This window comes from Rhinopithecus roxellana, chromosome 10 (genome assembly GCF_007565055.1).
Source record: "Rhinopithecus roxellana isolate Shanxi Qingling chromosome 10, ASM756505v1, whole genome shotgun sequence".
NCBI classification, from domain to species: domain Eukaryota; kingdom Metazoa; phylum Chordata; class Mammalia; order Primates; family Cercopithecidae; genus Rhinopithecus; species Rhinopithecus roxellana.
Window position 1 is genome coordinate 82,191,866 of NC_044558.1, and position 24,913 is coordinate 82,216,778.

General features: G+C 47.3%; 1 protein-coding gene and 1 long non-coding RNA gene across 7 annotated transcripts in view; one reads left to right on the forward strand and one right to left on the reverse strand.

Moving 5' to 3' along the window:
- Window positions 1-3,621: 3,621 nt before the first annotated feature.
- Window positions 3,622-4,455, reverse strand: LOC115899963. The gene is made up of 2 exons (XR_004059584.1): window positions 4,269-4,455; window positions 3,622-3,882 (listed from the first exon to the last, which is right to left on the reverse strand). It is a non-coding gene; the product is annotated as an uncharacterized LOC115899963 (long non-coding RNA).
- Window positions 4,456-4,552: 97 nt separating this feature from the next.
- The window catches only part of SBNO1 (strawberry notch homolog 1), an 83,039-nt gene continuing 62,678 nt past the window's right edge, over window positions 4,553-24,913 (forward strand). For 2 of the 6 annotated variants that reach the window (XM_010368385.2, XM_030938964.1), the window contains exons 1-3: window positions 4,553-4,702; window positions 20,278-20,409; window positions 22,745-22,849. In XM_010368385.2, the coding sequence (XP_010366687.1) occupies window positions 20,278-20,409; window positions 22,745-22,849 (237 nt within the window). In that variant the 5' untranslated portion in view covers window positions 4,553-4,702. The remainder of the gene's footprint in view (window positions 4,703-20,277; window positions 20,410-22,744; window positions 22,850-24,913) is intronic. The other 4 variants (XM_030938961.1, XM_030938962.1, XM_010368386.2 and 1 more) reach the window with 3 other exon arrangements.

The following is a 24,913-nucleotide window of genomic DNA, read 5'->3' on the forward strand; positions in this document are numbered from 1 at the left end:
AGTGAGTGTGCAGAAAACTGCAAACTGGGTATAGCTGATGCTATTGGACAGAAGTGCAGCTGCCAGGGTGAAGAATTGTTGCTGGGATGACTACTCCCTTGCATCCATGATATAATCTCTCCTTGATTCTGCTTTGACCTCTCTGATTGACCTTTCTCAGGCTCACTGGGTGCTCACTTTTTTTTGAGGAGTCTCACTCTGTCACCAGGCTGGAGTGCAGTGGTGTGATCTTGGCTAACTGCAATCTCCACCTCCTGGGTTGAAGTGATTATCCTACCTCAGCCTCCTGAGTAGATGGGATTACAGGCACATGCCACCACACCCAGCCGATTTTTGTTATTTTTAGTAAAGACGGGATTTCACCAGGTTGGACAGGATGTTTTCAATCTCTTGATCTCGTGATCCTGTCTTGGCCTCCCAAAGTGCTGGGATACAGGCGTGAGCCACTGCACCTGGCCTGGTGCTCACTTCTTTTTTGTTGTTGTTGAGACAGAGTCTTACTCTGTTGCCCAGGTTGGAGTGCAATGGTGCCATCTCCACTCACCGTAACTTCCGCCATCTGTGTTCAGGCGATTCTCTTGCCTCAGCCTCCCAAGTAGCTGGGATTACAGGCACGTGCCACCATGCCCGGCTAATTTTTTGTATTTTTTAGTACAGACAGGGTTTCACCATGTTGGCCAGGCTGGTCTCGAACTCTTGACCTTGTGATCCACCCACCTTGGCCTCCGAAAGTGCTGGGATTACAGATATGAGCCACCGCACTTGGCCTGGTTCTCACTTCTTAGACACAGAACCTCAGCTCTGCTTCTGGCTCTCCTCTCTGCATTCTCTTTTTTTTTTTTTTTTTTTTTTTTTGAGGCAGAGTCTCGCTCTGTCACCCGGACTGGAGTGCAGTGGCCAGATCTCAGCTCACTGCAAGCTCCGCCTCCCGGGTTCACGCCATTCTCCTGCCTCAGCCTCCCGAGTAGCTGGGACTACAGGCGCCCGCCACCTCGCCCAGCTAGTTTTTGTATTTTTAGTAGAGACGGGGTTTCACCGTGTTAGCCAGGATGGTCTCGATCTCCTGACCTCGTGATCTGCCCGTCTCGGCCTCCCAAAGTGCTGGGATTACAGGCTTGAGCCACCGCGCCCGGCCTCTCTGCATTCTCTCCTAGTTTTTTTTTTTTTTTTTTTTTTTTTTTTTTGAGACAAAGTCTCACTCTGTTGTCCAGGCTGGAGTGCAGTGGCATGATCTCGGCTCATTGCAATCTCCACCTCCTGGGTTCAAGTGTTTCTCCTACCGTAGCCTCCCAAGTAGTTGGGATTACAGGTGCGCACCACCACACCTGGCTAATTTTTGTATTTTCAGTAGAGACAGGGTTTCACCATGTTGGCAAGGCTGGTCTTGAACTCCTGACCTCAGGTGATCCACGCACCTTTGGCTCCCAAAGTGCCTGGATTACAGGTGTGAACCACCGTGCCCAGCCTCTCCTAGTATAATCTTATCTCACATTAATATCCATCTGGATCCCCAAGCTGTAGAATTCAATTGCTTCCTAAGTATCTCCACTTGGATGTCCCAAAGGTCCCTCACCCTCAAAATTCCTTATGATTTACTTTGGTGGCCTCCAGTGAACAACACTTCCCACTAGTCATACCCTTGTGTTGCCTTTCCCGAGTCAAATTTGGCTGCCTTGTTGACCAATAGAATGTGGTGTAACATCACTGTCAGTTGCAAGCCTAAGAATTTTTTTTTTTTTTTCAGACAGAGTTTTGCCAGGCGCAGTGGCTCATGCCTGTACTACCAGCACTTTGGGAGGCTGAGGCAGGTGGATTACCTGAGGTCAGGAGTTTGAGACCAGCCTGGCCAATATGGTGAAACCCCATCTCTACTACAAATACAAGACTAGCTGGGTGTGTTGGCACACGCCTGTAGTCCCAGCTACTCGGGAGGCTGAGACAGGAGAATTGCTTGAACCTGGGAAGCAGAGGCTGCAGTGAGCCGAGATCGTACCACTGCACTCCAGCCTGGGTGAGATAGAGTGAGACCCCGTCTCAATAAATAAATAAATAAATAAATAAGGCCTGGTGCAGTGGCTCACGCCTGTAATCCCAGCATTTTGGGAGGCTGAGGCGGGCAGATCACCTGAGGTCAGGAGTTTGAGACCAGTCTGGCTAACATGGTGAAACCCTGCTTCTACTAAATATACAATTAGCCGTGCGTCGTGGTGGGCACTCGTAATCCCAGCTACTCGGTAGGCTGAGGCAGGAGAATCGCTTGAATCCAGCAGGTGGAGGTTGCAGTGAGCTGAGATCATGCCATTGCAAACCGGCTTGGGCAACAAGAGCAAAACTCTGTCTCAAAAAAAAAAAAAAATTAAAAAAATAGAGTTTCACTTTGTTACCCAGGCTGGAGTGCAGTGGCACGATTATTGCTCACTGTAGCCTCAAACTTCTTGGCAATCAAGTGAGTCTCTTACCTCAGCCTCCTGAGTAGCTGGCACTAGGTATCACACTTGGCTAATTAAAAGTTTTTTGTCGAGGCTGGGCGTGGTGGTTCATGCCTGTAATCCCAGCACTTTGGGAGGCCGAGACAGGCGGATCACGAGGTAGATGGCAACCATCCTGGCTAACATGGTGAAACCCCGTCTTTACTAAAAATATAAAAAATTAGCCAGGCGTGGTGGTGGGCGCCTGTAGTCCCAGCTACTCGGGAGGCTGAGGGAGGAGAATGGCGTGAACCCGGGAGGTGGAGCTTGCAGTTAGCGGAGATTGTGCCACTGCACTCCAGCCTGGGCAACAGAGCGACACTCCGTCTCAAAACAAAAACAAAAATAAAATAAGTTTTTTGTCGGGACAAGGTTATACTTTGTTACCCAGTCTGGTCTCAAACTCCTGGCTGGCTGAGATCCCCGTTTCAGCCTCCTAAAGTGTTGGGATTAGAGGCGTGAGCCGCCACACCGGGCCTGTGCCTAAAGTTTTTTTTTGTCTGTTTGTTTTTTAGACGGATTCTCGCTCTGTCACCCAGGCTGGAGTGCAATGGCACGATCTCGGCTCACTGCAACTTTCGCCTCCTGGGTTCAAGCGATTCTCCTGCCTCAGCCTCCCGAGTAGCTGGGATTACAGGTGCCCGCCACCACGCCCGGCTACATTTTGTATTTTTAGCAGAGATGGGGTTTCACCATGTTGGCCAGGCTGGTCTCGAACTCCTGACCTCAGGTGGTCCGCCCACCTCGGCCTCCCAAAGTGCTGGGATTACAAGCGTGAGCCACTGCACCCGGTCTAAAATATTTTTGTCTTTATAGGTTTTTTCCTATGTGTGTGAGAGGATTAAATGAAATAATGTGATTAGTAAAGCGGTTTAAAAATATTTATAAACTTATACATAGATATATAATACATATTTATGTGTACATACACTAAAGTTTCCTGTTCTTTCTGTGTCTACTTTTTCCTTTCATTCCCCGAATACTGTCTCTGGAAGAGTTCACACTGTAACCTCCAACTGTTCGAGCTACTTGGTTTGCTTTCAGCACAAGGCTTGTAGGATGCGCAGCCAGTAGGGGGCAAGAATCACCCAGGCGTGCTTATTACCCAAGCAACGGAGTCAAACAGCACTTTCAGAATGACTTTACAAAAGGGTTACCAACAAGGTAATATGTTTATTGCGTTAGGTAGCTTAATAAAAACGGAAAGATGAAAACAAGGAAGTAAGAAGCAGTGGGGACAGCCCTACACTTCAGTATTCATTAACTGGGAGCCCCGGTGTGTTGGGCTTGCGGGTGAGAAGACAGGCGTGGGATGGCCGAGCTCACACGCCTTAGGCTCTGATTCTAGCCGTGGACATGCCGAGGGCTCCAGGTTACTTGCGGTTTTACTGCCAAAAAAGTGCTTTCAGCGAGCCTAACAAGCAATGAATATGTAAACATTTTGTTTCTAGGACTAACTAGGTAACGAAGAGATTTTCCAAGTGACAGAAACGCTGCTAGGTAACTTCCTGGGCCGTAGCTCCCCACCCTAGCAGGTTCTGAAAATAGTTCCAGGCCCTTCCTAGCCCGTTTGAAAGCAGGCGCGGGGCGCATGCGCGCGGCCCTCCGGCCGACCTCCCGTAGCCCTGGCACGCGGACCTTCTTCCCGACAGGCCGCGGGGAAAAAAGGGCGGAGAAACAGAATTACCGCGAGCTCTCCGAGAGCGCCGGCGGAAACAGTAGTCATGTGACTCTCCTAGGTGGCCTTCGCCTTCCCCCCTCCCCCTTCTCGGAAACCCGGCCCCCTCACCCCTCGCCCACCCCAGAGCCGCGGTAATGGACCGTTTGGGTTCCGGAATTCTCTTGGATCCAACAACTGGTACCGGGCCGAGGAGAGCCGGCGGAGTCTGTTTTTGGCGGCGAAAGCTGGGGGGTGGTCAAGATGGGGGGAATCATCTTCTTTCACCTAGGAGGGAGGCGGGGCGGAGAGAGGCGCAGAGAAGCGGGTGGGGGAGGAGGGAGGAAGTCACGTGAAGGCGTTGCGTGCGCGCGGCGCCTCATCCGTTGCCCCTCCCCCGCCCCTCCCGGCGGGGCGGGGGGGCTGGGGGAGGGGCGTCAAGATGGCGGCGGGGAGGTAGGCAGAGCCGGACGCCGCTGCTGCCGCCGCCACCGCCGCCTCCGCTCCAGTCGCCTCCGGTCCTTCAAACTCGCACCTCCCGGGAGGAGCTGTCCTGGCGCCGGGTCCCGCGGGGAAAGTAAGTCCTTCCCTTGGCCCTTTTCTCCTTCCACACTCCCCCTCCCGGACAGCCTCCCACTCCCACCCTCCTTGGGGGGCCGTGCGGGGCCAGGCTGGGGGGACAGACACCTCGCCCCGGCTTGGGGCCTCCCTCGCCGCTCGCCGCCCCCCGCTGCCGCGCGCTCCGGGGCCCTCGGGGCTTGGTCCCGGCGGCGGCGCCGTTGTACCCGCTTCCTCCGCTCGTCAGCGCAGGGCCCTGCTGTCGACGCTCATGGGGCTTTCGGGCTCCGGGGAGCCCCGCTGTCCCGGGCCGGAGGCATCCCCCTTGGACCGCGGGGCAGGGTCCGTGCACTCTGACTCCACTGGGTTCGCCCCTTTGGCTTCCGCCTCACAACCCGGGGGCTGCGGGTCCGGGACCCGCGAGGAAAGTAAGGTTCACATCCTTCCCAAGTCTTCTCTCCTGCCCCAGCGTTGCTCCCGGCTCTGGGCGAGGGAGGGAGGCAGGCGACAGGGTCGTCCTTCCTAAATCTGAACCCCACAGTGGCGGTCTCGTGCATGCCCCACTCTTGGGGCGGTAGGGAAGCCGCGGTGGACACGTGCAGGCTCCCTTCACGCCTCTCCCGGCGACTCGCGTAGTTCTGCCTCGGCGGGCGAACGCACCTCCCAGACCGTCTCTAAGAATACACACAGAGGGGAACGGCAGTTGGGAATTTGCTTACTTTGAGAGCGTTTGGCATAACGAGCATCCAGAGTTCCCCAAAGCAGTGGATACCGGTGGTTTCCCAGAAGTGGCTTGGGTTCGGTTTAACCGCTGAGGAGATTTGGATGTTCCTAAACCCTTCTGATTGTTTCTTTCCTTACCCTGGCATCTAGCTCCTCCCCTTCCCACCCTTGCTTTGTGCTTCTGTTTGGTTAATGTTTGCGGACCACTAACTTGATCCTCGCACAGAGAAGCTCTTTTCATGTGAGTGCTCCGTTTACTGTGGGAGGCTTTTGTTTTGGGGAGTCGCTGGTTGAGAAACGTGGGAAAAGAACGGGCCAGAAAATGAGAGACAAATAAAGCAACGTTTTTATCCATTGAATTGCGCAGCCAATTGTAAGTGCACCCGGAAGTTTGTACTGAACACGTGTTGAGAGAAGGTTATAAACTGGTCCCCTTTGACCTTTGAAAGTTGGCTATTATCATTTTATGTTGAGTTAAATGTTTCATATATTCCAGACAGCCAGAATTAGGCATGGAATATGGCTTCTAAAGAGTCAGTCAGCCAGGAGGGTACAGAGAGCTGTCAAATCCAGAGTGCCCCAGCAGGAATTGACTTAACACTTGCAGAAAATTCTGTGAGGTGACAGTACAGAGGGATTCTATTTTCCACCATATTTTCTAGCAATCAGAATTGGTTTTCGTAAGCGTGGGGAAAGCTATCATCGTTGAACAGAAAATAGCAGAATTTCCTACTGGTGACTTAAGTGGGACATTAATTTTGCAAGAAAGGGAACATTTTCTCTCATCTTTTAGAGAAGTTGTTTCCAAAATTTTTCCTGTGGGAGACTTTACTTTTTTTCTCTGGCTTCTGCATTTTATATTCCATTCCAAGTTTGTTCCATATAATTGGCTTTATAATATTTATGTTATTTTTTAATTTTTGAGACAGGGTTCCCTCTGTTGCTCAAGCTGGAGTGCAGTGACCTGGTCATAGCTCACTGCAGCTTGAACTCTTGGGCTCAAGCAGTCGTCCCACTTCAGCCTCCGGAGTAGCTGGGACTACAGATGTGCACCACTACAGCAGCTGATTTTTTAAATTTTTTTGTAGAGAGGCAGGGGTCTGACCATGTTGGGAGGCAGCTACTGGCCTCAAGCAATCCTCAGGCCTCCGCTTCCCGAAGTGGTGGGATTACAGTCATGAGCCATAGTGCCTGGCCCCTTCAGAATCTTTTTTTTTTTTTTTGAGACGGAGTCTCACTTTGTTACCCAGACAGGAAGGCAGTGGTACGAACTCGGCTCACCGCAACCTCTGCCTCCCGGGTTCAAACGATTTTCCTGCCTCAGTCTCCCTAGTAGCTGGGATTGCAGGCATGTACCACCACACCTGGCTAATTTTTTTTATATATTTGGCAGAAAGGAGTTTCACCCTGTTGGCCAGGCTGATCTCACACTAGTGACCTCAAGTGATCCTCTCACCTCTGTCTCCCAGAGTGCTGGGATTACAGCCGTGAGCCACCGCCCTTGGCCCCCCATCAGAATCTTTTTTTTTTTTTTGAGGTGGAGTCTCACTGTGTCGCCCAGGCTGGAGTGCAGTGTCACAGCCTTGGCTCACTGCAGCCTCCGCCTCCTGCATTTAAGCGATTCTCCTGCCTCAGCCTCCCCAGTAGCTGGGACTACAGGAGTGTGCCACCATGCCCAGCTAATTTTCGTATTTTTAGTAGAGACGGGGTTTCACCATATTCACCAGGCTGGTCTCAAACTCCTGACCTGGTGATCCACCTGCCGTGGCCTCCCAAAGTGCTGGGATTACAAGTGTGAGCCACCGCGCCCGGCCTCAGAATCTTAAATAAAACTTAACTTTAGTTGCTGAAGGGGAGAGACTGAGTTAGTGGCCTACTATTCACTCGTTCATTGAATGCGGTTATATGTCAGGCAGTTTTGTAATTTTTTTTTCCGACTGCGTCGCTCTGTCACCAGGGTGGAGTGCAGCGGTGTGATCTCGGCTCACCGCAACCTCCGCCTCCTGGGTTCAAGCGATTCTCCTGCCTCAGCCTCCTGAGTAGCTGGGATTATAGGCATGAGCCACCATGCCTGGCTAATTTCCTATTTTTAGTAGAGACGGGGTTTCTGCACGTTGGTCAAGCTGTTCTTGAATTCCCGACCTGAGGTGATCCACCCACCTCAGCCTCCCAAAATGGGATTACAGGCGTGAGCCACCGCGCCCAGCCTTTTTAAAAATTTTTCATTTTTTATTTTTTTGAGACAGAGTCTTGCTCTGTCGCCCAGGCTGGAGTGCAGTGGTGTGATCTCTGCTCACTGCAACCTCCGCCACCCAGGTTCAAGCTATTCTCCTGCCTTAGCCCCCCAAGTAGCTGGGATTACAGGCGTGCGCCACCACACCCGGCTAAGTTTTGTTTTTTGTTTTTTTGTTTTTTTTTTTTTAGATGGAGTCTCGCTCTGTTGCCCAGGTTGGAGTGCAGTGGCGCGATCTCCACTCACTGCAAGCTCTGCCGCCTCCCGGGTTCATGCCATTCTCCTGCCTCAGCCTCCCTAGAAGCTGGGACTACAGGCACCCGCCAACGCACCCAGCTAATTTTTTTGTATTTTTAGTAGAGACGGGGTTTCACCGTATTTGCCAGGATGGTCTCAATCTCCTAACCTCGTGATCCGCCTGCCTCAGCCTCCCAAAGTGCTGGGATTACAGGCGTGAGCCACCGCGCCCAGCTCTTTTTTGTTTTTGAGACAGAGTCTCACTCTGTTGTCCAGGCTGGAGTGCAGTGGCGCTATCTCAGCTCACTGCAAGCTCCGCCTCCTGGGTTCACACCATTCTCCCACCTCAACCTCCTGAGTAGCTGGGACTACAGGCGCCCGCCACCACGCCTGGCTAATTTTTTGTGCTTTTAGTAGAGACAGGGTTTCACAATGTTAGCCAGGATGGTCTCGATCTCCTGACCTCGTGATCCACCCGCCTTGGCCTCTCAAAGTGCTGGGATTACAGGTGTGAGCTACCGCGCCCGGCCTAATTTTTGTATTTTTGGTGGAGACGAAGTTTTCACATTTTGGCCAGGATGGTTTCAATCTCTTGACCTTGTGATCTGCCTGCCTCAGCCTCCCAAAGTGCTGGGATTATAGGCGTGAGTCTCTGCGCCTGGCCAATTTTTGTATTTTTAATAGGGACGGGACTTCACCATGATGGCCAGAATGGTCTCGATCTGATCTGGTGGTCTGTCCGCGTTGGCCTCCCAAAGTGCTGAGATTACAGGCGTGAGCCACTGTGCCCAGCCTGTATGTTTTAAGTGCCTTGCTGAAAGTACTATTTAAAAAGGGGCAGCGTGCAGATTCATTTTATGCTTTAAAAAGTGGTTTACCTCGACCGAGCGCAGTGGTGCATGCCTGTAATCCCGCTACTTTGGGGGGCTAAGACTGGTGGATCACGAGATCAGGAGATCCAGACCATCCTGGCTAACAACCCCTGTCTGTTAAAAATGCAAAAAGTTAGGTGGGTGTGGTGACCTGCACCTGTAATCCCAGCTACTCAGGAGGCTGAGGCAGGAGAATCACTTGAACCCGAGAGGCAGAGGTTGCAGTGAGCCGAGATTCGGCCACTGCACTCCAGCTTTGTTGACACAGTGAGACTGTCTCAAAAGAAAAAAAATAGTGGTTTATCTCAAAGAGTTTAGCTACAGATATGTTTGGGCATTTCTTAGCATCTAAATTGAGCTTTGATTTGTGACTTACCACCTGTGAAGATGGAGAACACTCAGGACTAGACTTACTGAGTAACCGCACATTCCATGAGGCTCTGTAGGTTCCCATGCTTTGCCTTTTTTTTTTTTTTCTTTTTTTGAGATGGTGTTTCTCTCTTGTCACCCAGGCTGGAGTGCAGTGGCGCAACCGTGGCTCACCTGCAAGCTCCGCATCCCAGGTTCAAGGAATTCTCCTGCCTCAGCCTCCCAAGTAGCTGGGATTAACAGGCGCCCACCACTACACCTGACTAATTTTTTTTGTATTTTCAGTAGAGATGGGGTTTCACCATGTTGGCCAGGCTGATGTCAAACTCCTGACCTCAGGTGACCAACTGGCTTGGCCTCCCAAACTGCTGGGATTACAGGATTGAGCCACCATGCCTGGCCAAAGATAATTTTTAAGAGTAATTACTTTTGCATTAAACACCAATTAATAACTGTCTAAAATGATGTAATCCTAAAGTTTTTGCAGTTGTCTTTGTTTTTATATGCTGATTGACAGATCCAATTTGTTGTGGCTTGAACTCACCAAGTAATAAGACAACCTTAGAGATTCCACTGAAATTTCCTTAAATGGAAAGGATGGGCTCTTGAAGATCAGGAATTCTCTTTTACAAATAAGATACGGTATGAAACATATCAAATTAACTTATTTATTGGGAGGCACTATATAGATTAGAGCCATGGTTTTCAAATGTTTTTATTGCATCCCGCAGTAAGAAATGTGGTTTACATTGTGACCTGGTGTATATATACACATATAAATATATATATGTTTTTTTGAGACGGAGTCTCGCTCTGTTGCCCAGTCTGGAGTGCAGGAGTGCAATCTTGGCTCACCGCAACCTCCGCCTCCTGGGTTCAAGTGATTCTCCCACCTCAGCATTTCAAGTAACTGGGATTACAGGTATGCCACCATGCCCAGCTAATTTTTTTGTGTATTTAGTAAAGACGTATATGTATACGTTGACCAGTGTATGTGTTGGCCAGGCTGGTCTTGAACTCCTGGCTTCAAATGACCTCGTCTTGGCCTCCCAAAGTGCTGGGATTACAGGAGTGAGCCACTGCACTCGGCCTATACTGAGATATTTTAAGATGCTGATACAGTAGACTGGGTGCAGTGGCTTATGCCTGTAATCCCGACACTTTGGGAGGCTGAGGCGGGCTGATCACGAGGTCGGGAGATCGAAACCATCCTGGCTAACCCAGTGAAACCCTGTCTCTACTAAAAATACAAAAAAATTAGCCGGGCATGGTGGTGGGTGCCTATAGTCTCAGCTACTTAGCAGACTAAAGCAGGAGACTCACTTGAACCCAGGAAGCAGAGCTTGCAGTGAGCCAAGATCTCGCTACTGCACTCCAGCCTGGGTGACAGAGCCAGACTCCGTCTCAAAAAAACAAAACAAAACACTAAATTGATTTGACAACCTGCTAATGTGTTGTGATCAGTAGTTTGCAAAGTACTGGAACAGGGTTGGGAGTACAGGATCTTGGAGTGACTGTGGTGTCAGACCTTCTGAATTTGTAGTTCTATTCCAAGCTCACTTTGTTGTTACTTTGTTGTATTTCATTTTTCTAAGCCTTAGTTTCTTAAATGTGATAAAGAGATAATGGGTTAGCATTTGATACTCATGGTTGTCTTGAGGGTTAAAAGAAAAAAGCCCAGCCACACATGGGTTGAGCATCCCTAATCTGAATATTCAAAATCTGAGATGTTCAAAATCTGAAACTTGCAGCACTGACATGATGCCACAAGTGGGAAATTCCGCTCTTGACCTCACATTAGTGATCACAGTCCAAATGCAGTCAACACTTTGTGTACGTTTTAAGGTATTGTTTAAAATTATCTTCGGGCTATGTCTGTCAGGTGTATATGAAGCATTAGTGTATTTTGTGTTTAGATTTGGGTTTCATCTCTAGGATACCTCATTATGTATGTGCAGGTATTCCAAAATACAAAAAACCCTGGGTCACTTCTGGTTCCAAGTTTCAGATACGGGAAGCTCAGCCTATAGTAAGAATCAAGACAATTGATCGTCTGAATTTGACTAGTGATAATCAAGAAAGTTGTTTAATTCCCCCAACTCAATTATTTGTGTATTGCTTTTGTAAGAGACTTTTGTGGCTTTGTATATAATTTGCACATTCCTTTGTAAGTATCTTCTTCCTGCAGGTTTTGCAGTGGGTTACTTGACCAAGCAAGGTCCTGTGAAGGGCCTGTTGAGAAGTATACGTTGCATTCTTTGTTGTTTTTATTTTGTTTGTTTTTTGAGATGGAGACTCGCTCTTTTGCCAGGTTGGAGTGCAGTGGCGCGACCTCAGCTCACTGTAACCTCCACCTTCCGGGTTCAGGCAATTCTCCTGCCTCAGCCTCCTGAGTAGCTGGGACTACAGGCACCCGCCACCATGCCCAGCTAGTTTTTGTATTTTTCGTAGAGATGGAGTTTCATCATGTTGGCCAGGATGGTCTCAATCTCTTGACCTCATGATCTGCCTGCCTCAGCCTCCCAAAGTGCTAGGATTACAGGTATGAGCCACCATGCCTGGCTGTTTGTTGTTTCGAGATGGAGTCCCACTCTGTCGCCCAGGCTGGCGTGCAATGGCGCAATCTCGGCTCACTGCAACCTTCACCCCGTGCGTTCTGGTGATTCTCCTGCCTCAGCCTCTTATTACAGGCGTGCGCCACCATGCCTGGCTACTTTTTGTATTTTTAGTAGAGATGGGGTTTCACCATGTTGACAGGCTGGTCAGGTCTTGAACTCCTGACCTCAGGTGATCTGCCCATCTTGCCCTCCCAAATTGCTGGGATTACAGGCATGAGCCACCGTGCCCAGAGCAGATTACATTCTTTTAGGTAAAGGAAATTCTTGTAAACTAACTTATTTGTAACAGCTGTTTCTTTCTCCTGATGGTCTTAAGAGTCTACTGCACACAGTAGACACTTAATATATATTGATGAACTGCATCTCTTAACTGGATCATCCTAAAATTCTTTTTTTTTTTTGGAAACAGAATTTCACTTTTGCTGCCCAGGCTGAAGTGCAGTGTCACGATCTCGGCTCACTGCAACCTCTGCCTCCCAGGTTTAAGTGATTCTCCTGCCTCAACCTCCCAAGTAGCTGCTATTACAGGCATCCACCACCACACCCGGCTAATTTTGTATTTCTAGTAGAGATGGGGTTTCTCCATTTGGTCAGGCTGGTCTCGAACTCCCGACCTCAGGTGATCTGCCCACCTCGGTCTCCAAAGTGCTGGGATTACAGGCGTGAGCCACCGTGCCCGACCCCATTATCTTAAAATTCTTAAATTAAATGTCAGTCATATCACAGCTGCATAAAAACACAGATAAAGCTGAATCTTGAATCAGACATGCTTAGCACTCTAAGGAGAAAAAAATTCTCTTTGTTATTAGCTAAGGTGAAGATATTTGCTAAGTGATACTATCTGTGCACATTTTAAAATGTCCACCAGTTTGTTCTAGATTTAATAACTGATTGGTCAAGTTGGATGTGTAGCAGTAACAGTTCTAGATAAAAAGGGACTAGTATTTTATATAATTAATATGAGCAGGGCACGGTGGCTCACGCTTGTAATCCCAGCACTGTGGGAGGCTGAGGCGGATGGATCACTTGAGGTCAGGAGTTTGAGACCAGCCTGGCCAACATGGTAAAACCCGTCTCTACTAAAAATACAAAAAAATTAGCTGGGCGTGGTGGCACGTGCCTGTAATACCAGCTATTCTGGAGTCTGAGGCAGGAGAATCGCTTGAACCCGGCCGGGCATATTCAAGGTTGCAGTGAGCCGAGATGGTGCCATTGCACTCTAGCTTGGGTGGCGGAACGAGACTCCATCTCAAAAAAACAAACAAAAAAACCCAAAGACTAGTATGAAAGTTAATTATTTAATGGATTGCTAACAAAGTTTGTATTCTGGGGAATAAAGTGCTGAATCAGTGATGTGGGAGTAAACATCTTTTTTGGATGAAATACTAATATATATAAAAATGATAGTAGCTAGCTAGTAGTTAATATTTACTTACTCCTGGTATTATTGCATTTACTTGACACAGCAATCCTATGAAGGAAGTTCTATTTGTATCATTTTAAGATGAGGAAACTGAGTCAGAGAGGTTCTCACTTGACCATATCATACTACTAGTGGGCAGTGCAGCCAGTATTTGAACCTAGGTATTTTGTCCAACTCCATAATCTCCTCAGCCACTGTGGTGTGCTACTGCTGTTGTGGACATATCCCTCATGTCTGCTCAGAGCTGTGGAGATTCGTTGTAGGTCTGAGCAAGAGGAACCTTGTCCCCCTTGGTAACTTTCTGTGTTGATATTCTGAATGGGAACTGTATCCTTTCATTCTTCTGGTTGGCTATTTTTTCTCAGTATTCTCTTCCTGCCAAAACTAGCACTTAAGTTTTTCTCTACTGCTGTAGCTTTGTGTCTTATTTATCATAGAAGTTTTCAGAGGTGTACTATTTTGAAATAGGTCATGTTTTCAAATGCATTTGTTTATTTTTCATTTTTGGGGCACAAGGTCTCACTCTGTCACCCAGCCTGGAATGCAGTGCCATGAACATGCCTCACTGCAGCTTCAGCCTACTAGGCTCAAGGGATCCTCTTGTCTCAGCCTTCCAAGTAGCTGGGGCCACAGCCACATGTCACTGCGCCCAGCTAATTTTTCGAGGTTTGTTTTTAGTTATTTTTTTGAGACGGAGTCTCGCTCTCTCACCCAGGCTGGAGTGCAGTGGTGTGATCTTGGCTCACTGCAACCTCCGCCTCCCGGGTTCAAGCGATTGTCCTGCCTCAGCCTCCTGAAATGCTGGGATTACAGGCGCCCACCACCACGCCTGGCTATTTTTTGTATTTTTAGAGGAGACGGAGTTTTACCACGTTGGCCAGGATAGTCTCAAACTCATGACCTCAGGTGAGCCACCGTGCCCAGCATTTTAAAATTTTTATTATTTTTTATTTATTTTTAAGAAACAGGGTCTCAGCTGGGCATGGTGGATTATGCTTGTAATCCCAGCACTTTGGGAGGCTGAGGCGGGCGGATCACGAGGTCAGTAGATCGAGACCATCCTGGCCAACACGGTGAAACCCTGTCTCTACTAGAAGTACAAAAATGAGCTGGGCGTGGTGGTGTGGGCCTGTAGTCCCAGCCACTTGGGAGGGTGAGGCAGGAGAATTGCTTGAACCTGGGAGGCAGAGGGTGCAGTGAACTGAGATCGCGCCACTGCACTCCAGCCTGGGCGACAGAGCAAGACTCCGTCTCAAAAAAAAAAAAGAAAAAGAAACAGGTTCTCCCTTTGTTGCCCAGACTGGCTTCAAACTTCTGGACTGAAGTGATCCTCCTTCCTTAGCCTCCCAAAGTGCTCGGATTATAGGTGTGAGTCACCACACCCAGCTTTCACATGTATTTATCATAAAAATTGAACTCTTTTTTTTGTCCATTGTTTGAGAGAGAGAGACCTTCTGTGGTTAGTAACTTGGGTTTGTTAGACTGCTCCATGGTAAATGTCATCTGAGGTCTATGAACTCCTTTGTAGACACACTAGCACAGTTCTCTTGTACCTCACAGTATTTGCATTTATATTGTGCTTTGTGGCTTCAGAGTGAAAATGTTTTTCCTCTTGTGAACAGGTCTTATTGGTAGAATGAGGAGGAGATTGGCTAATATGTTTTTAAGGGCTCTCAGCTTGAGCACCAAAATTCTGTGAGTCTGTAATAGTTTCAGAGTGGAAATATGATTAAATACTAAGGGTTTTTGCCTAATGGAGTTAGAGAATGGGATAGATGTTCTCTCTGTATCCCTTTTTCCTCCTTCACTCTGCAAAAAAAGAACAAATAGAGAATTTGTGCCTGTTTGGCTGAGAAATGATCCCTAGTATTCCATTTATGTATGAGATGTATATTAAGATTAAAATCTCTTTCATTAATAGCTTGTAAAAGACAGTGTCTTTTACAGACATTTCTATTCCCAGGTCATTCATCAGATTAGAGGGTCTTAAATTGTTATTTATTTTAATTGACCAGTAAAAATTATCTATATGGTGTACAACATATTTTCGTGTATATACATATACATTTTGGAATGGCTAAGTCAAATTGTGATTCCTACGAGTGAGTTCTAAGCTGGTCACTAATAGTTATTTGTAACCATTGCTATCTTTCGTACATGAACATCAAAAAGTTTCTCAGTAAAATTTTTTTGTACTTAAATGGTCATTGTTAAGAAAACATATTTCAGGCCGGGCGCGGTGGCTCAAGCCTGTAATCCCAGCATTTTGGGAGCCCGAGATGGGCGGATCACGAGGTCAGGAGATCGAGACGATCCTGGCTAACACGGTGAAACCCCGTCTCTACTAAAAATACAAAAAAAAAAAAAACTAGCTGGGCGAGGTGGCGGGCGCCTGTAGTCCCAGCTACTCCGCAGGCTGAGGCAGGAGAATGGCGTAAACCCGGGAGGCGGAGCTAGCAGTGAGCTGAGATCCGGCCACTGCACTCCAGTCTGGGCGACAAAGCGAGACTCCCGTCTCAAAAAAAAAAAAAAGAAAACACAATTCAGAAAGCTCTCATGAACTAATACTTTGCAGTGAATATGCATTTCATTCATGGCATCTCTACACTTTTGAATATTACTAGATAGGGCTTGTATAGTTCATGAACTGATGGATCCCGTGGCCTGCAGGGGCTCTATGTCTGTAGTTTTGGAAGTCACTGCATTAAAACAATGTACTTCTGTTTCAAATATAAATAAATCGTTTCCAGTTTTTATTTTAAAGAGATGACATTTTGATAGTCTCCAGAGTTCTATTAATCTGGGTCAAGATTATCTGTAGCCAGTGGGCCAAGACTGTATTTTGGTCTCAATGAAGTATTTTATGATTGAAAATGTTAAAAGCATTGATTTAGAGCTCTAGGTACTTGTTCATATTATGCAGTAGGATAATTTGTAAAAGTACGGTCAAATGCGTGTATATCAGAAAAATTAGTTAACTTGGTCTTTTTTGAATCATAAGGTCATCAGGCAAACAACTTTATTTGAAATCTATATTGGGACATTTCTCCTGTTTCCTCTGTCATTTAGTTCATGTTATTTATATCTTGCTGTCTAATACTTTATCCCCCCTCCAATTTTAATTTCAATCTGGCGTTTATTCTGAAATAATGAAATAGCGTAGTTTACCAACATCAACTTCATCCACTCATTGGAAGGAAAACTTCATGGACTTTGGGAGTTTGAACTATCTAGTTTCTAATCTTCTACCACTCCCTGCGTGAGTGAACTTCGGTAGATAATTTAAGTTTTCTGACCCTCAGTTTCAGCTCTTAAATTATATTACCGATCTCACTCAGGGTTGTTTTGGGCTTGAATATGATGTTTATGAAGAATTTAACACTGTGTTAGGCTTGTTTCCTTCCTTCCTCACTCCCTGCCCAAAATGGTTTTCTTCCTTAGGTTGCTTTTCCTTTTTCTGGAAAATTCTGGAGAAATCTCCTTTGGAAGGCTGGGCATGGTGGCGCACACCTGTGATCCTAGCACTTTGGAAGGCCGAGGTGGGCGGACTGCCTGAGCCCAGGAGTTTGAGACCAGCCTGGGCAACATGGTGAAACTCCGTCTCTACTAAAATACAAAAAATTAGCCAGGCATAGTGGCGGGCGGCTGTAGTCCAGTTACTCAAGAGGCTGAGGCAGGAGCATTGCTTGAACCTGGAAGGCGGAGTTTGCAATGAGCCGAGATCGCATCGCTGCGCTCCAGCCTGGGAGACAGAGGGAGACTCTGTCTCCAAAAAATCTCCTTTGGGGTATCTGCTCTTCCTCCCACCCTTTTACACAGTGGTCTGCCCTCAGTTTCATTCTGGATATCTGGTTTTCACCTTAAACTCACTCATGTTTCCATTAGAACATCTGTCTAAATGATACACAAACGTAGGTGACATAGACACAGTAGAGGATTTCTTTGTTAAATGCTTTCTCCTGAAGCAGTTATTACGTGCTAGAAGTCATGCTCGGGCCAGGCACAGTGGCTCACGGCCTGTAATCCCAGCACTTAGGGAGGCCAAGGTGGGTAGTTCACCTGCGGTCAGGAGTTCGAGACCAGCCTGGCCAACATCGTGAAACCCTGTCTTTACTAAAAAATACAAGAATTGCCGGGCGCAGTGGCTCACGCTGTAATCCCAGCACTTTGGGAGGCCGAGGTGGGCGGATCACGAGGTCAGGAGATGGAGACGATCCTGGCTAACACGGTGAAACCCTGTCTCTACTAAAAATACAAAAAATTAGCCGGGCGTGGTGGTGCGCACCCGTCGTCCCAGCTACTTGGAGGCTGAGGCAGGAGAATGGCATGAACCCGGGAGGTGGAGCTTGCAGTGAGCTGAGATGGTGCCACTGCACTCCAGTCTGGGCGACAAAGCGAGACTCCGTCTCAAAAAAAAAAAAAATACAAAAATTAACCAGGCGTGTTGGTGGGCACTACTTGGGAGGGTGAGGCAGGAGCATCAGCCTAGGAGGCAGAGGTTGCAGTGAGCGGAGACCGTGCCATTGTACTCCCCCTTGGGCAACAAGAGCGAAACTGCGTAGTCATGCTCATTGTGCTCTTGGTTAATGCCATTTTTGTAGAACATCACGAAACACTGACATTTAATTTTATCACAGTCAGAACAAATGGACTAGCTGAAAATCAGTATATTTATGTAATGTGAAATTAGTTTTCTGAGAAGAGTACAGATTTTTCATAAGTATGTTTGTATATGTAAATTGGTTATTTCAGAGAAATTAATGAGAAAAGTTAAAATTTAGAAAGCTCTTTTTTCCCCCTATAAAATGGGGAAAAATCCATGGCAGCAGAATACTTTAGTCTGGCCCCTGAGATTATAGTTGGAAAAACCTCCAAACTAAAATCTGTCTACTTCAAATTGGCTTTAGTCCCCCCCAACCCCCTGCCCCCCTCAAACTCCATAGAATTCATCCTTCAAGTCTTCTAGGCTCAACGTTTTTTTTTTCTTTTCTCTTGTCTTAGCTCTAACCATTCATCAGCTCATACTTTTTCTCTGGTGTGCTTCATATTCTCGCTTCCATTTTGAGTATTTAAGCTAAATCTGATGGATTTAGCTCCCTAAGTATCTTGGATTCCATTTCCGCTTCTCTCTGCCCCATATAGTTATAATACATCTCTCTCATGGTCAGCTGTGGCAGTTTCCCAAGATGTCTTTCTACTCCAGGTCTTGTTCTGCCCCCTCTTAGTTTGTTTCCACATTGCTGTTGACAAATCTTTCTATTTTTTTCTTTCTTTACTGAGTTGGGCGGGGGCGTCTTACTCTGTAGCCCAGGCTGGAGTGCAGTGGTGCCATCACAGCTCCCTGCAGTCTCCAACTCCTGGGCTCAGGTTCCTCCCAAGTGGCTGGAATTACAGGCCTGCACCACCACACTTGCCTAATTAAAAATTTTTTTTTTTTTTTTTTTTTTTTTTTTTTGAGACAGAGTCTCGCTCTGTCGCCCAGGCTGGAGTGCAGTGGCCGGATCTCAGCTCACTGCAAGCTCCGCCTCCCAGGTTCACGCTATTCTCCTGCCTCAGCCTCCGGAGTAGCTGGAACTACAGGCGCCCGCCACCTCGCCCGGCTAGTTTTTTTTGTATTTTTTAGTAGAGACGGGGTTTCACCGTGTTAGCCAGGATGGTCTCGATCTCCTGACCTCGTGATCCACCCGTCTCGGCCTCCCAAAGTGCTGGGATTACAGGCTTGAGCCACCGCGCCTGGCAAAAAAAATTTTTTAAATTAGATTTGGGGTCTCCAGGCAGGTCTTGATTGAACTCCTGGCCTCAAGCTAACCTCCTATACCTCCACTTTGGTGCTGGGATTACAGACTTGAGCCACAGTGCCCCGATGAGTAATCTTTCTAAGTCACAAATTTACTGTGTCAAGTAGTCTTCAATCAGAAAACTTGTTAGTAATCCCTGTTTCCCACAGGAGCAAGTGGACTCTCCACCGTGGTGTACAAAGCTGTAGGTGATACTTCATCTCTTGCCATTTCCTACCTGAGACCCATACTTCTGTTCTGAGCTTCCATACCGTAGCCATGTTGAATTAACTCCAGAGGTTTTCTCTTTTCTTTTCTTTTTTCTTTTTTTTTTTTTTTTGAGATGCAGTCTCGCTCTGTCACCCAGGCTGGAGTGCAGTGGCACAATCTTGGCTCACTGCAACCTCCACCTGTTGGTTCAAGCGATTTTTCCTGCCTCAGCCTCCGGAGAAGCTGGGATTACAACGTGTGGCTAATTTTTGTATTTTTGGTAGAGGCAAGGTTTCACCATTTTGGCCAGGCTGGTCTCAAACTTCTGAACTCAGGTGATCCACCTGGCTTGGCCTCCCAGTGTGCTGGGATGACAGGTGTGAGCCACTGCACCTGGCCTCCAGCCATAGTTTTTTTTTTTTTTTTTTTTTGAGACAGAGTCTGGTTCTGTCACCCAGGCCGGAGTGCAATGGCGCGATCTCGGCTCACTGCAAGCTCCACCTCCCAGGTTCACACCATTCTCCTGCCTCAGCCTCCCGAGTGCCTGGGACTACAGGCGCCTGCCATCACGCCTGGCTAATTTTTCTATTTTTAGTAGAGACAGGGTTTCACCATGTTAGCCAGGATGGTCTCGATCTCCTGACCTTGTGATCCACCTGCCTCAGCCTCCTGAAGTGCTGGGATTACAGGCGTGAGCCACGAGCCACGTGCCCTGCCGCCTCCAGCCATAGTTTTTAAAGCATGTCAAATTCTTTCATGCCTCTATGTTTTGAATGCATAGTCCAGAGGATCCTGGTCCACCTGATGATTCCCTGAGGCTCTGCTGCTTTGTCATCTTTATAACATCTCTGCTTCCACAAAGTTCATTATTTCCTTCTCTGTTCCCGTAGCCTTTTGTAGACATATACTCGTGCTGTTGTGATTTATGTACTTCTCTATCCTTTCTATTTTTGAATGAGCTTGGGATCCAAGACTATTTCTCTTTTATCCTCTTTGCCTGACACATGGCAGGTTCTTCATTAATATTGAATGAATGGGTCTAGTAGAGATTGTTGGATTGTTTATATTTAGAGGGGAGTTAATATTTGTCATTTTTGTTTTTTATGTTAATATTTAATATTTCATTTTAAAGATGGTGGAACCAGGGCAAGATTTACTGCTTGCTGCTTTGAGTGAGAGTGGAATTAGTCCGAATGACCTCTTTGATATTGATGGTGGAGATGCAGGGCTTGCAACTCCAATGCCTACCCCATCAGTTCAGCAGGTAAGAGTTTTCCAAAGCCTCTCTTTCTTGGCGATTTCTGCTTACAGTACTTTTTTTTTTTTTTTTTTTTTTGAGATAGTCTCACTCTGTGGCCCAGACTGGAGTGCAGTGGTGCAATCATGGCTCACTGAAGCCTCGACCTCCCAGGCCCAAGCAGTCCTTCTGCCTCAGCCCCTTAAGTAGCTGGGACTATAGGTACACGCCACCACGCCCAGCTAATTTTTTGTCTTTTTTGTAGAGACAGCATTTGCCATGTTGCCCCAGGCTGGTCTTGAACTCCTGAGCTCAAGCGATTGCCCACCTCAGCCTCCCAAAGTGTTGGGATTACAGGTGCGAGCCAAGCTCGGCCCAATTTTAAATATACTTGTGAAGCCTTAATTTTAGATACATGTGTTAATTTTTTTTTTTTTTTTGAGACAGAGTCTCACTCTGTTGCCCAGGCTGGAGTGCAGTGGTGGCATCTCGGCTCACTGCGACCTCTCCCTCCTGGGTTCAAAATTCTCTTGCCTCACTCAGCCTCCTGAGTAGTTGGGATTATAGGTGTGGGCCACCACGCCCGGCTAATTTTTGTATTTTCAGTAGAGATGGGGTTTCACCATGTTGTTCAAGCTGGTCTTGAACTCCTGACCTTGTGATCTGCCTGCCTCAGCCTCCCAAAGTGCTGGGATTACAGGTGTGAGCCACTGTGCCCGGCTGAATGTTATTTTTATGTTGATATTCACTTTGATTTATGAGGCAAAAAATAACACTTCTTCTGCTTTGATATTATAAATGTACAGACAGTGTAAGAGATGTTTAGTGTTCTTGTGGGAGTATCTTTAATTTCCTTAATAGTTGTTTAATTATTTAGGGATATTCTTCTGTGACTTCACCACATACATTCTCTGAAAGCAAAAATGTAAGATTCTGGCTGGGCACGGTATCTCATGCCAGTAATCCCAGCACTTAGGGAGGCTGAGACTGAAGGATTGCTTGAGCCCAGGAGTTTGAGACCAGCCTGGGCAACGTAGCGAGACCTTGTCTCTACAAAAAGTTAAATAAAATTAGCTGGCCGTAGTTGTGTGTGCTTGATGTCCCAGCTACCCAGGAGGCTAAGGTGGGAGGATCGCTTGAGGTCAGGAGTTTGAGGCTATTGTGAGTTGTTATCGTTCCACTGTACTTTAGCTTGGGTGACAGAGCAAGACCTTGTTTCTGAAAAATAAAAAAATAGACTGGTCCAAGTGCAGTGTTGTTTATAGCTAATTGATCACAGCCAGTTACAGATTTCTTCTCCTCTACTCCCACCTGACTAACCTTAAAAAAAAAAAAAAAAAAAAGACTAAAAAAATTTTTTTTTTTTTTTTTTGAGACGGAGTCTCGCTCTGTCGCCCAGGCTGGAGTGCAGTGGCCGGATCTCAGCTCACTGCAAGCTCCGCCTCCCGGGTTCACGCCATTCTCCTGCCTCAGCCTCCCGAGTAGCTGGGACTACAGGCGCCCGCCAGGTCGCCCGGCTAGTTTTTTGTATTTTTTTTAGTAGAGACGGGGTTTCAGCATGTTAGCCAGGATGGTCTTGATCTCCTGACCTCGTGATCCGCCTGTCTCGGCCTCCCAAAGTGCTGGGATTACAGGCTTGAGCCACCGCGCCCGGCCCTAAAAAAAATTTTTTTGTTTTTTGTTTTTGAGACAGAGTCTCACTCTGTCACCCAGGCTGGAGTGCAGTGGCACGATCTTGGCTTACTGCAACCTCCAACTCTCAGGTTCAAGCAGTTCTCCTGCCTCAGCCTCCCGAGTAGCTGGGATTACAGGTGCCTGCCTCCACGCCTGGCTAATGTTTTTATTTTTTTGTTTTATTTATATATTTATTTTTTTGAGACTGAGTCTCCCTCTGTCGCCTAGGCCGGAATGCAGTGGCGCGATCTCCACTCACTGCAAGCTCTGCCTCCCAGGTTCATGCCATTCTCCTGCTTCAGCCTCCTGAGTGGCCGGGACTACAGGTGCTCACCACTACACTTGGCTTATTTTTTTGTATTTTTAGTAGATACGGAGTTTCACCGTGTCAGCCAGGATGGTCTCAATCTCCTGACCTTGTGATCCACCTGCCTTGGCCTCCCAAAGTGTTGGGATTATAGGCATGAGCCACCACACCCGGCATACAAAAATGTTTTTAAAAAGGAATTGTTAGTATAGTTTTGTGGAGATCTTGTGCTTGCAGAGATTGTTACGTTATATCTACTGTTAGTGATTTCACCTCCGTTTGAATGTTAAGCTTGATATTTTTTAATAAACGCAAATCTTGTCCTTGAAACAGAATTTACTGCTGTCCTTTATATTTTTTCTGATGTTGTTTTCTCTCCAGTCAGTGCCACTTAGTGCATTAGAACTAGGTTTGGAGACCGAAGCAGCAGTTCCTGTTAAACAAGAACCAGAGACTGTACCTACTCCAGCACTATTAAATGTGAGGGTAAGAATTACTTAGATTTGTCCTTACTTCTAAAATAGTTTAGAATTGTAGTGAGAAAACATGGCCAGGTGTGGTGGTTCGCACCTGTATTCGCAGCACTTTGAGAGGCTGAGGTAGGAGGATTGCTTGAGCCGAAGAATTCAAGACCAGCTTGAGCAAAATGGCAAGACCCCATCTCTTTTTTTTATTTTGGAGACGGAGTCTCGCTCTGTCGCCCAGGCTGGAGTGCAGTGGCCGGATCTCAGCTCACTGCAAGCTCCGCCTCCCGGGTTTACGCCATTCTCCTGCCTCAGCCTCCCGAGTAGCTGGGACTACAGGCGCCCGCCACCTCGCCCGGCTAGTTTTTTGTATTTTTTAGTAGAGACGAGGTTTCACCGTGTTCGCCAGGATGGTCTCAATCTCCTGACCTCGTGATCCGCCCGTCTCGGCCTCCCAAAGTGCTGGGATTACAGGCTTGAGCCACCGTGCCCGGCCCGACCCCATCTCTATAAAAGAAGAAACGGGCTGTGCATGGTGGTTCATACCTATAATTCTGGCACTTTGGGAGGCCAAGGTGGATGAATCACTTGAGGTCAGGAGTTCAAGACCAGCCTGGCCAACATGGTGAAACCCCATCTCTATCTCTACTAAAAATACAAAAATTAGCTGGGTGTGGCGGTGCACGCCTATAGTTATAGCTACTTGGGAGGCTGAGGCAGGAGAGTCTCTTGAACCCAGGAAGTGGAGGTTGCAGTGAGCCGAGACCAAACCACTGCACTCTAGCCTGGGTGACAGAGCAAGACTTCATAGCAAAAAATGAAAAAAAGAGGTTGGGCGTAGTGGCTCATGCCTGTAATCCCAACACTTTTGGAGGCTGGAGCGGGTGGATCACAAGGTCAGGAGATCGAGACCATCCTGGCTAACATGGTGAAACTCCGTCTCTACTAAAAATACAAAAAATTAGCTGGGCGTGGTGGCGGGCGCCTGTAGTCCCAGCTACTCGGGAGGCTGAGGCAGGAGAATGGCGTGAACCTGGGAGGCGGAGCTTGCAGTGAGCTGAAATGGAACCACTGCACTCCAGGCTGGACGACAGAGCGAGACTGTCTCAAAAAGAAAAAAAAAAGCATAATTAATTTAAAAATAACCTCTCTCTCTCGTTCTGCTTTTTGCCACTCTCCCAATATCCTATTTTGTGACACATGTCTTTCATTCTTGTTTCATTTTTTTTTTGAGATGGAGTCTCACTTTGTTGCCCAGGCTGGAGTGCAGTGGCGCCATCTCGGCTCACTGCAACCTCTGCCTCCCAGGTTCAAGCAATTCTTCTGCTTCAGCCTCCTGAGTCGCTGGGACTGTAAGTGCCCACGACCATGCCCTGGCTAATTTTTGTATCTTTCATAGAGACAGGGTTTTACCATGTTGGCCAGGCTGCTCTTGAACTCCTGACCTCAGGTAATGTGCCTGCCTCAGTGTTCCAAAGTGCTGGGATTACAGGTGTGAGCCACCCCTCCCCGCCCCACAAAGATATTTTTAAAAACAGATTTGTATGTGAAGATATATAGCATGTTCGTTGATGACAAGTCAACATATTGAAAAAAAAAGTTGTAAATAGTAGACTCTTTATTAAAGACTCATTATTAAAGGAGTCATGGAGAAGCAGCAAATAGTGTTGAGGAGGAAAAAAGTGAAAATGTCGTCAATCAAGGCATTGGAAACTTTCTGTTACTAGTCTTTTGGGGAGACTGGGGTGGGAGGGCGTCTTGCTATTTTGCCAAGGCTGGTCTTAAAATCAAGTGAGCCTCCTGTGTCACCCTCCCAAGTAGCTGGAAATGCAGGTGCACACCACTGTGCCTGGCTTAGGCCTATTATTTTCGGTTTGTGTGGGATAGTTCCATTTTATGCTTGCCATCCCTGATAGTTTTAGAAAGGGTTATATTACTACTATATCTTCTTTTCATCAAAGTTGTGCATTTTAACTTGGTAATTTATAGCTAATCAAATCAGAAATGAAGTACCAATATTTAGGCAAGACTGGGCACAGTGGCTCATGCCTGTAATCCCAGCACTTTGGGAGGTTGAGGTAGGATA